The 12,347-nt window shown below is 34.9% G+C and overlaps 2 protein-coding genes across 3 annotated transcripts in view; both read left to right on the top strand.

Moving 5' to 3' along the window:
• LOC123220381 (zinc finger BED domain-containing protein RICESLEEPER 1-like) overlaps positions 1 to 12,347 on the top strand; it is an 86,599-nt gene that overhangs the window by 29,770 nt on the left and 44,482 nt on the right. The window contains exon 1 of one of the 2 annotated variants that reach the window (XM_044642593.1): positions 11,834 to 11,881. The exons of the other annotated variant lie outside the window; for it this stretch is intronic. Coding sequence (XP_044498528.1) covers positions 11,846 to 11,881 — 36 coding nt within the window. The 5' untranslated portion in view covers positions 11,834 to 11,845. Of the gene's footprint in view, positions 1 to 11,833; positions 11,882 to 12,347 lie in introns of those variants that run through there. 2 annotated transcript variants of the gene reach the window in all.
• On the top strand, positions 428 to 2,122 carry LOC123220385 (cell division cycle 20.1, cofactor of APC complex-like). Its single transcript, XM_044642596.1, has 4 exons — positions 428 to 903; positions 975 to 1,244; positions 1,329 to 1,566; positions 1,769 to 2,122. Exons 1-3 carry the CDS (start codon positions 856 to 858, stop codon positions 1,479 to 1,481), a joined length of 471 nt encoding a protein of 156 aa, XP_044498531.1. The 5' UTR covers positions 428 to 855; the 3' UTR covers positions 1,482 to 1,566; positions 1,769 to 2,122.

The raw sequence follows: 12,347 nt of genomic DNA on the forward strand, positions 1-12,347 counted from the left end.
ATTAGTGTGTAGTATATTTATTAAAAAAATAATATTAGTTTTAGGATAGATGTATTCTAATGAAGCTCAAGTGATCAAATTGTCATATTACCATACTTGCACATGTCTTGTGGGCATTTATATATGGTCTAATGGGCTTTAAAGAAAAGCCCAGAAAAATCCATTTTCTTTTTTGATTAAAAAAAATTCTTTCCAAAGTCAAAACAAAAGGATGAAATAATAAATTTATATTTGTTATCTAACCCATCATTATATAATGGCTTGAGAATACCTTGACTAGAGTGTAAATTTAGCTAGTAAATTTATGAATGATTACGGGTGCAATCAAGTTGAATTGAATTGAGTAGTATTTAACTCAAACTTGGCTGGATGGAATTTTATATGTTTTCAAAATTTTCTTGAATATTTTCTCTCCAATTCTTGATCTTGGTTCTTGATTCGGCAACTCCAACATTGGATGCTGCTGATATTGTGGATGATTACTACTTGAACTTATTGGATTGGGGAAGCGGCAATGTTCTTGCAATAGCTATTGGAAGCACTGTGTATTTGTGGACTGCTTCGGCTGGTTCAACCTCAGAACAACAATCTCTTAGCAACATTTTCTTCTCTAGCTCTCTTTTTGTGAATTTACTTTCATATTTCATCTGCTCTTGCTTTCTTTGATTTCATTATCTGTTTCCAGGATTTCTCTAACTTTGTTTTCTTTTTGCGGGTTTAATTTGTGTTTTCTCGTTTGTAATTTCTTTGTTGTCAAAGTTAAGGATGCAGGTTCAATGAATTCATCGTCCAAACTGAAGGCACAACCTGATGCAGGTTCAATGAATTCATCTTCCAATTGAAGGCACGACCCAAATGCCACTTCAAGAACAGTTTCTTCACAGAAGAAAATCTAAAGAAAATGTAAAAATCTTCAATCTTTTGAACCGTCCTTTTCTTCTTTATATCTTCTGATCTTGTTTTGTTGCTGCCAGTTGGACAGATGCATCCCCGACCGATCGGCAATGGACTTTGATTATGCCCATTTTATGCTCACAGAGGGCTTAAAAGGCAAGGAGAATCCGGCTGTCAGTTCACCTTCCCCTTACAGGAAGAAGCTTGCAGAGATATTCAACATGAATAGAAGTAGAATTCTTGCCTTCAAGAACAAGGCACCAATGCCAGTTGAACTCATTACTACGGAACACTCCACCGCTTCTGTTCAACAGACTAAATTGGCTAAACCCGGCAGGCATATCCCTCAGGTGGGTCTGAATTTTAGGGTCTATTTGATAATTGAATTTTCAAATTTCAATTTTGTTTTGACCTTGATTGATTTGATTATACAGATTTCTGAGAGGACATTGTTTGCTCCTGATCTTGTGGATGATTACTACTTGAACTTATTGGATTGGGGAAGCGGCAATGTTCTTGCAATAGCTCTTGGAAGCACTGTGTATTTGTGGGATGCTTTGGATGGCTCAACCTCAGAACAAGAATGAGAGAGAGCTACTTAGCTCACACGGATTTCCAGAACAAAAATTCCCTGACGATTTGTATTGTATATGCATCTGATTGTGTCCCAAGGTATAATGTGTGGAAGAAACTATTCAAACTAGAAACCTTTGTTTCACACTAATATACATATCTAAGATGTTGGAGATGTTAGGTATAATGAAATAGACGGAGGGTCTATGATGTTATTCATCATTTTTTTTTTTCTTTTGTGCTTGTGTGGGTTCTGGATAATATGTCTTGTTGATTTTTGAATGTTTTATGTTTTTCTTAGGGCAAATTCCTTCAGTTGGTGCTTTGACATCTAGTGCTGGGAAGCTGGTCTTGACATCTACTGCCAAAAAGCAGGTTTTGACATCCACTGCTGAAAAGCTGGTTTTGAGTTCCACTGAGGTTCGTAAAACCTGTGAAAAAAGGAAATAATCGTAAATCAGCTACATTGGCAGCAAACTGTTTGATGCCAAAGTTCCTCTTAGGAAAAAGGTTCAACTCCTTATCCTTTTTGTTAGTGTCTATGGCTTGACTGATCAAGACAAAGCTTTCATAAGCTCACGTTTCTGTCTATGGCTTAAAAAGGGAAGTGAGGACTTTTAAAATTACATTTTTATTCTTCTTTATTTATTATTAACAAATACATTGTCCAAGAATGAAAAAAAAAAATTTCTGTTCTTTCAATAGGGGCTGATGTTCAAGTAAAAAGGGGATTCAGCTAAGCAACCTAAGATAAGCATGCACTGTCATTGTCCGTTTATTCAAAGATCAATTTTACATTTTGGTTTCTAAAATCTGACTGACTTTGAATATGAAAACTATTTACATTTTCATTTCTTTTCTAGGAGACTGATTTTTAAGATGAGCATGCATGCTTCGTTTTTAGGCCATTAATATATATGCTAATTACTCTTATAAGTTGTAGTTTTTTATTATTTTTATTATTTTTTAATCCAAACAACTTGTTCCTATGATAAATGATTAATTGGAATAAGATGAAATCTTATGAATTGCAGTTTTTGAAATTTGCTTATTGACGTTAGAAGATCCTCTGGTTTGCTTGGCTCTCAAGTTTCAAGTACAGGTTACTAGTGCCATTCCTTAAGGACATACTCTTATGGCTACCATTCATTATTAGATGACATATCGAGTCCAAAATCATTCTCTGGATATTACTACACTAGAAAACACTCATGATGTCATATTTTTTAATGTGGATACAGATCGAAACCCTTAATGCACTTTGGTCCCCAAGCAGATGTCAAAAGAAAAATTGGAAGAACTTATTCCAAAAAGGTGGTATACTGTGTATGAACAGCTCCAGTCTTATAGTGCATTTGTAACTACTCCTGTATCGTCTACTGATCCAACTTTTTATCGCTCATCAAGTGGACGATTGTCTATCTCTTTCCCTTCGTCATAAGAGGCCAGTAGCAACACAACTCCTTCGTGCTTTCCTACTTAGTTTTCCTATGAAGAAATTCAGGATGACAATCAACTTGAAATATATGGTTTCACCCCTTAAGGCCAAACCATACTAAACCATATATTTATTGTAGCCTCATGATCCTACTCTTCCAAATTGTAGTTATGTCTCTTGTGTGGAACGATTTGATCCATATCATCAACGAAATCGAGCCCGACTATCTCAGCGTCATTCTCAACCACAAGAAGTTTCACCAAGGAAATCTTCCTCCCAGGATATTTTTTAGCAACGATACAAAAATGGTGTTCCTAGATATGATCTACTCGATGATCCATTTGGCAAATTTGATTACGTGGTTTATTATAGAAAAAGAGATCTTCTTGCTCTTACTCCTGAATTGCCATCAATAGGCTAGTCTTCCTCAGACAACTCTAAAGACTCAGACACTGATTCTGATCATAATCTCCTATCCTCTCCTCTCTATCCTATCCCACAACCCAAACAACACATTCTAGTTATCAAAGTTGCCCATTGTAAACACTCATCCAAACATTCACACTCCAATCCTTTGATCTGGAAACATAAAAGTCTTTTCCGATGGAAACCTAAGAAAATTATAACCATAATTGACCCTTTACCAACAATCTAAATGTTTGAACCTAGTGATTTTCCTCCTTTTGAGAAAGCCACTGATACAACTCATCAAATTACTTATTCCTAGAAAGTCAAGAATCCCCAGACTGTCAAGCCTGATGGTAGTATGGAGCAAGTCAGACCTGTAGAATCCATATTAAATTGGCAATCTCAAAATGCAACTATCCAAAACAAAGTTTTGATAGACATTCGACAAACCATTCTTCTCATTGAACATAAAGTTGATGCTCACACTCATACAATGATGAAGCCCATTAATGCCTTGAGAATGAAAATTCAACAAGTCCATGTTGATATCTTGACTTGCATTGACCAATGAGTTCCTTTCCATTTGCAACAACAAGAGATGAATTCCTTGAAAGCTCAACTTACTCACATGGAAGATATGACCTTACAACAATGCACTACCTTCTTTGTTACCTAAAAAGTCCCAACAGGTGCATACAAATCGGTACCAACAAGGATTCAAAAAATACAAAAGTCTTGTTAGAGATTCAACACTCTTTCATACTTACTATAACAGTTCCAACCCTAGCACCCTCAACTCCTTCCAAAGATAAAGGCAAAGTCATTATAACCATTGGCATACTTGTTGTAACAATAGACACTTCCGTTAGTGAAGATGTACCTCCACAATCAATGATTGACAATCCTATTCAGCATTATTTGATGTCTCAAACACAATTAAGCTTGTCATCAAATTGATCCAACTCAGATACAAGTTCTTCTTGTCATAGTGAACTTAGTGACAATCCTCATGTTCTTGCATATGAACAAACTCAAACCTCCCATGCTGTTGCACTTGACCTTAAATCCACTATGGACCAAGATCCAAAATTTTCTCTTTCACGACAATAAGTGATAGAGGCATCGTAAGAGCATCGAGCCATCAAAGAGATCCACTACATATTTCGGTTAGGCCAATTACGAGGAGTAGAACTAAAAAGATACAACAAGCCTTAGTTGGGGTCTTGGAGGGCTTAGAGACTAAAACCAGCTCACATAAGGATGATGGGATGCTTGAAGGAGCAAACAAAAAGGCTCACTTGATTCAGACCTAAGCCTATACGTAAACATACTTTGAATAACCATAACTTTTGATCCGAAAGGAGTTACAAGGCTTATAATATATCAATGCGAAGCTCGTTTAGAGCTCTATAACAAAAACCCACTTTGATAGTTGTGCCCAATTTGAAAGACCAAATAAAAACTGTTTTAATGTGTATTATGCAGTTTTTGTTTTATCAAAGTTAGGATTTTCGGTTTTTATGATTGTGATCTCATTTGTGATCGGGCTAGACTTTATTGAGTCCAGTTGATATATTTTATTTTAATTTAATTAACATTTTAGGTAGCTAATTAGGTAATGGGCTTGGGAAGTTTGGAAGTCCATTGGATCGTGGGTAGTTTAGGGTTAAGTTGGTCTTGTACTATATAAACTAAAATTTTCATGATGAATAGATATTTGGCTAACCTTTGCACAATTTTGCTTATTGTTGAAACTATCAATCCTTTGAACTTATCAAGCTTTGTCTTATGGCGTTCACCATTTCGATTTTAAGGTTCGTTCAATTCTATATCGATTCGGGTCAAGGGTCATTCAGTGACGAAGCCGATTCAGTCCTGGGGAAATTATTTTCTTGGGTGTTAGGTCTAGCATCAAATCATCAAGGTTCGCGTCAACAAGTCCTTGTATTTAATCCTAGTCATAATGGCAAATTCCAAACATTTACCTTTTGATGATATTCTTGTTCATTAATATAGGAATCATATTCATAAAATAACTAGATGGATTAATATAGAGCTTTAGAAGCCTGGCGCTACCATTAACCAGATGCTAACCAGTTTTGTTTCACATTTCACTAGTGATCTACCGGAATGGTGGATAGCTCTTGCTCAATACCGTCAAATCCAACTATTATAACTCATTGATGTTGATCAATTTATATATAACATTAATATGGAATTCTTAGGTAGCCCCACTCATCTTGAAGATCAGGCGCGAGAAGAGTTCTTTAAATTCAAATGTTGTTCTTTCAATCTGAAGTATTTAGAGCAACATTTTAAAAAAGTACGACCAAGATTATATATTCTCAAAGGTGTTGATGATCTAAATCTCAAACAGGCATATCTGAATCAAATTTTCGAGTCTTTGGGAAATGAAACTCTCAAATATTTGGAGTTTTAGGGTAGGTCTTAAGTATAGACTACTCTTAGGGATCTATACCAGACGGTGTTAGCTCAACTCCGATTTCTTTGCAATAAGTCTAAATTCCTCTCTAATGTTGAATAATTAGGGAAAACTTATGACCGACCCGACTTGAAGATTAGATGTTCTCACAAAAGTGACCAGTGCTATTGCAAAACTTCAAAGAAACAACATTATTGCAAATTTAATCCCAAGTATGGGCGTATACACTTCCCACCAATCAAATAGTCTCATCACAGATTTTTCAGAAAAAAAAGCACCAGAGTCAAACATGATCGATGCTTTATATGTCATAAGCGAGGCCATTTTTCCAAAGATTGTCCAAAAAAGAAGGGGAAAAAGCTTGTTTAACAAATCTCTCAAAGTCACTAACCTCCAACATCATGATGTTGAATCTCTCTTTTCAGAAACTGCATTTGAATATTCAGACTTAGATTTTATTATTCAATAATTAGATACAAATACTTTCGAGGATGAAATTCTTGACTCTTGTAGTGTCTCTTTGATGCCAGCACAATAGTCTTCTTCTCGGTCCTTATCCGAAGTTCAACTCCTTCTCTACAAATATGTCAAACCCTTTAAGATAACTGCTCTTATGGACACTGGTGTTGTTTATTCAGTCCTCAAACCCAATGTGTTGCCATCCTCTTTTTGAAAATCCTATCAACAACATTTTAGAGCTACCAATGGCCAAATCTTCTCAACTAATTTTATCAACAAAACCATCATTTTGCTACCTTTCCTTTTAGTCAATATTTCCCATAAATTCCTCTCTTCAGACCTCTTTGGTAGAGATGCTATCCTTGGGTTCGATATTATTCAAGAACTTGTTGCAAAGAAAGTTTTTATATCCATCTACGACTTACAACATTATCAACAACTTTTGCCATGGAGTACTACCCCTAATTATTTCACCATTTCACCTTTATCTGCACTTCAACAAGAAATTATTAACTTTTCATATGCAAATAGTCACTTGGAATTTTTGCTCAAATGTGCACACTCTCTTTGGCAGAATCCACACTTTTTTGTTACTCTTTCCTTCAAGAACATTGAACATGTTAACCCTATCAAAGCCAATCACAAGGGTATGAATCTCGACCATCTCCTCCAAGCCCAAAAAGAACTCACCGAACTCCAAAAAGAAGGTCTAATTAAACCCATATAGTCCTTATGGGCATGTGAAGCATTTTATGTTAACAAAAGAGCAGAATAAGTTCGAGGGAAAATAAGACTGGTAATCAATTATAAACCTCTCAATGATTTCCTCTAAGATGATAAATTCCCCATCATGAACAAACAAATTTTTTTTTGCCAACCTTGCTACTATAACCATTTTCTCCAAGTTGATTTAAAAGTAGGTTACTCGACATTCATCCTACTAATAGATCGAAGACAAGTTTCACTATCCCAGGCCAACAGTTTCAATGGACAGTCATGCCTTTTGGCTTGAAAATAGCTCATTTCCTTTTCCAGAAAGCTATGACCAAGATCTTTGCTCCTCTAGGCAAACAAGCTCTTGTGTATATTAATGACATTCTTTTGTTCTCAGAAACTAAAGTTGAACACGTCAAACTCCTCCAACAGTTCCATCAAATTGTCCAAAAATGTGGAATTATGCTTTCAGAAAAGAAAATACTGATTGAAAAAAAAATCTATTGAATTTCTTCTTTATATCGAATCATCTACAGAATATGAGGATGTGACCTTTTCTAGATAGTATGGAAAAGGGGAACCACATCTCCAGCTGTTAAAAGATAGGATTGGGGAGATGTCTATGTCGTCATTATGATCAAATGACTATAAAGATGCTTGCCAAATGTTCTTAAGTAGGGCATTGGTCTTTTCAAAAAAAATTTCTTTTGCTTGATTGATCTGATAGATGTACTCAATACAAAACTATTCCTATGGTGTGTCCTTTTCTGGAACAGGTCATATCTGATGGGGGATGATTGAGTTGGCTTCAAAAATTATTCTTTCAAAATTCTAATATTCATAGGTATAATGTTTGTGGTATTTTCGAAGGCTATACGGAAGATGTGCATACTTTTGTATATTGGTCTCAAATAATACCTTTTTGTGGTATTTGAGGATTTGGGCCTTTCAAGTGAGGAAAAGGATGGAGTATTGATCATGTGAACTCCTACAAAAACTTTGATGTTCAAAATGATACTAGGTGAAAGTACATGTCCACCTAGGGATATGGTAAAACCATTGAAGAAAAATCCAGAAAGGGTAAATTTAGGGTTGTAAGAGCCATGCTCGAGATCTTTGAGCCATTTTAGCATGGTAAAAACAGGGAACTCAATAGCAATTGTGTAACAGGCTAAAAAATACCATAAGAACCAAAGTGCGTTCTTAGTGAAGGTTTTAGGTACATTAGAAATGGAAAATAGGGTAAAATAAGGAAAATCAGGATGTACGCCAAGATTACCAAGAGTGTGAATGCCAATTTCTTGAATGGGTAAGGTTTGGTAAGTGAGATCATTTGGTGAAGGGTTTTAATGTTATCTGGAGGTAGATGACAAAAGAGATTAGGAAATTCTAGGGGTAAGTCAAGGATACCTAGAGATAAAGATTACATAATTGTGGGAATGGGATCCATGATGCAAAGAATTGGGATAGGAAGGTAAGGGTGAATAATAAGGGGACTAGATGAGATTATAAAGGTCTTTTGGTGAAGAAGTCGAGTGAAAAAATTGGGAAGAATGTTGTCTTTTTCCTTGACATGCCTTACGTCAAAAGAGTATTGAGAGAACCATTAACTCCATCGAATTAGCTGGGGATTTGGAAGTCTTTTAGGTTTTGGGATAACCATGGCTGGAAAAGAAGTCATATAAATCTCAATAGTGAAGTGGTGTCCAACTAGATGAAATTCAATTTTTTTAATTCCTTGTTTGACGGCTAGGATCTCTTTGAATACGGAATGATAATTGTTCTCAATGGGTGAAAATTGGCCGCTTTTATAACCATAAATATTTCTTTTCCTATCTCGGTCTTCAAGAAGAATGACAAACCAAAATTGATTACTTGCATCAATCTGTAAGATTCTTTTTCCTTTATAGGGAATGGATAAGAGTGGCAAAGTGGGGATAAGTTGTTTGAGGGTTTAGACCATTTTTATTTGGCCTCAGCCCAATTGGAAGGCTGCTTTTTGAGCATTAAGCATAAAGGCTTTGTAATCTGAATGAGCTTTGGAACAAATTTTGAAACATAATTTACTATGCCAAAGAATTGTTGAACTTGCTTTGTGATCAAATTTTGATCAGAAAATCTACTAAATAGACAACGATGTGAGACTGTGGAACATAAGTACCATTAGCGATCTTCATACTAAGAAATTCAATCAATTTTTTCCCAATCAACATATTCTTTTATAAAAGCATAATTCCATACTTTTAGACATTCTGGTGGAACTATTGGAGGAGTTTGACGTGTTTAGCTTCAATTTCTGAGAACAAAATAATGTCATCAATATACACAAGAGCTTGTTTGCCTAGAGGAGTAAAGATTTTGGTCATAGCTTTATGGAAAAGAGAAAGAGTTGTTTTCAAGCCAAAAGGCATGACTAAAGCTAAGGATAGCATCTCTACCAGGGAGGTCTGAAGAGAGGAATTTATGGAAAATATTGACTAAAAGGAAGGGTTGCAAAATGATGGTTTTGCTGATAAAATTAGTTGAGAAGATTTGGCTATTGGCAGCTTTGAAATGTTATTGATAGGGTGTCCAAAAAGAGGATGGCAACATATTAGGTTTGAGGATGGAAGAAACAACACCAGTGTCAATAGGAGCAATTATCTTAAAGGGTTTGACATATTTGTAAAAAAAGAGTCGAACTTTGGCCAATGGCTGAGAAGGAGACTATTATACTGGCATCAGAGAGACACTACAAGAGTTGAGAATTTCATCCTCGGAAGTATCTATATTTGATTCTTTAATAATAAAATCTAAGTTCAAATGTTCAAATGCAGTTTCTGAAAAGAGAGATTGAACATCATAATCTTGGAGGCTAGTGACCTGCGAGATTTGTGAAACAGGCTTTTTCCCTTTCTTTTTTGGACAATTTTTGGGAAAATGGCCTCACTTATGACACAAAACATTGATCATGTTTGACTCAGGTGTGCTTCCTTCTGAAAAATCTACGACGAGACTTCTTGATTGGTGGGAAGTGTCTACGCCTATATTTGGGAATAAATCTGCGATGATGCTTTTTCTTTGAAGTTTTGTAGTAGCTCTAGTCACTTTTGTGTGAACATTTAATCTTCAAGTCGGGTCGGTCACAAGTCTTCCCCAATGTTTTTCCCAATTGTTCAACATTAGAAAGGAATTCATACTTATTACAAAGAAGTTGGAGTTAAGCTGACACCATCTGGTATAGATCTCCAAGAGTAGTTTGTGCTAAAGATCTACCTTGAAACTCCAAATATTTGAGAGTTTCATTTCCCAAAGGCTCGGGAAGTTGATTTAGATATATCTGTTTGAGATTTGGATCATCAACACCTTTGAGAATATAGAATCTTGCACGTACTTTCTTAAAATATTGCTCTAAATGCTTCGGATTGAAAGAACAACATTTTAATTTAAAGAACTCTTCTCGTGCTTGATCTTCAAGATGAGTGGGGCTGCCTAAGAATTCCATATAAATGTTGTATATAAATTGGTTAACATTAGGGAGTTGTAACAGTTGGATTTGACGGTATTAAGAAAGAGCTATCCACCATTCCCGTAGATCACTAGTGAAATGTGAAACAAAATTGGTCAGCACCTGGTTAATGGTAGCACCAAGCTTTTGAAGCTCTGTATTAATCCATCCAGTTATTTCATGAATACGATTCCTGTATTGGTAAACAAGAATATCATCAAAAGTGAATGTTTGGAATTTGCTATTATGACTAGGATTAAATACAGGGACCTGTTGCCGTGGAAGAGAAAATTCCCGATCTTGGTCCATAGTGGATTCAAGGTCGGGTGAAGCAGCATGGGAAGTTTGCCCTTGTTCATACCACTTACAATTAAAGTTCATATATTATATGATAACAATGTTGTAAATGCAGGATGGTTGTCAATAACTTAACCACCACTACTCTTTTCTTCTTGACTGCACGAAGAGTAAGGCAAACAATGAAAGAGCAGGATGCAGTTTATTATTATTATCATTTTAAAATCTAAACAACTTGTTTCTATGATAAATGATTAATTGGATGGAATAAGATGAAATCTTAAGAATTGCAGTTTATGAAATTTGCTTATTGATGCAGTAGTCTGTTAGAACTATACCACGTGCAGGAAAAGAGAGTGGGGACGGAAGAAGACACCAGGCAGTAGTTAGCTTATTGATGTAGTCAACTGGAAATGCTTCTGTCAAATGGACGGCTACAGATAAGTAATTTTGTGTTTCTTCTGCTTTTATTGAATGGTTTGATATGTAATTTGGCGGAGATTGCCAACATGGCAATGATTACTTCTATAAATAGATTCATGTAACTCAAAATGAAATTTGAGGAATTTCCAGAATTTTATGTTCTGTTCAAACAGTTGTTGAGCAGAAATTATTTCTTAATGTGAAGGAAAATGACAGAATTAGACCCACCCACCAATCGTCTTATTGTCAAGGGCAGGATGACTGTTGATTAAATATAAAAAGTAATTTTTTAGAATTTATTTAAGACTTTGCCAACCACTCCGTTTTTCCCTTTGACAAAAAGAAGATAGAGACAAACAATGAAAGGGCAAAGAAGCCACCACTGATGATGACCCTAATTTCTATTTATACATTGCAAGCTTCATCAGTTTCTCTCATTCAAAAGCTTACGTATATCAAATAATTTAGGCTCATTTGTAAGGAAAGAGATGGCTCTTATAACCACTCAACTTAGTCCTGAAGATTATTTTCTAGTAAGTAGTACTTTTATCTTTCATGTTAAATAAAGTTCAATGTTTTCGTGTTTTATCTTTCTGATGTCTCTATATAATATATGTAGCTACGAAAGTAAAAAATAAGTGAAGAAATCAACCTATTGAAAGATTTTGTACAACAATACAAAAGTGTCACAGAAATGAAGAATAAAATCATGGTCTATCTTCAATTTCTTCGGGGAGATCTACAGGTAACCTTACATAATATTCCTAAGTTAAAAGTTTTTTAAATAAATATATATTTATAGATCTGAATGTTAGAGAAATAAATAAGTGTCTATATTTCTCTGCATAAATTGAAATTACATATAATATAATATGATATAAAATTTGTGTAATATTAGGACTGATCTCCAGCCATTGCAAGATGAGAAAACTTTGTTAAATGTAAAACCTTCTAGGAGCTCCAATTTTGCAAAACAATGGTATATTTAATTTTTTAAAAATTGATTACCTAAGGACCTTAACGCGTAAACATTTTCTATATCTAGGAGTATGCATGGTCGGGTTTAAGAGATTTATCTAACCAAATTGAAAAAAATAATTTAAAAAATTTTCAAATGTACTCAAACCATTTTAAGTTTCACACCAAACTAAATCAAATTAAAAAAATATGGTTTGGATTACAGTGTAAACCTATTAAAATAATTTACTTCT

This window comes from Mangifera indica, chromosome 7 (assembly GCF_011075055.1).
Source record: "Mangifera indica cultivar Alphonso chromosome 7, CATAS_Mindica_2.1, whole genome shotgun sequence".
Lineage (NCBI taxonomy): Eukaryota > Viridiplantae > Streptophyta > Magnoliopsida > Sapindales > Anacardiaceae > Mangifera > Mangifera indica.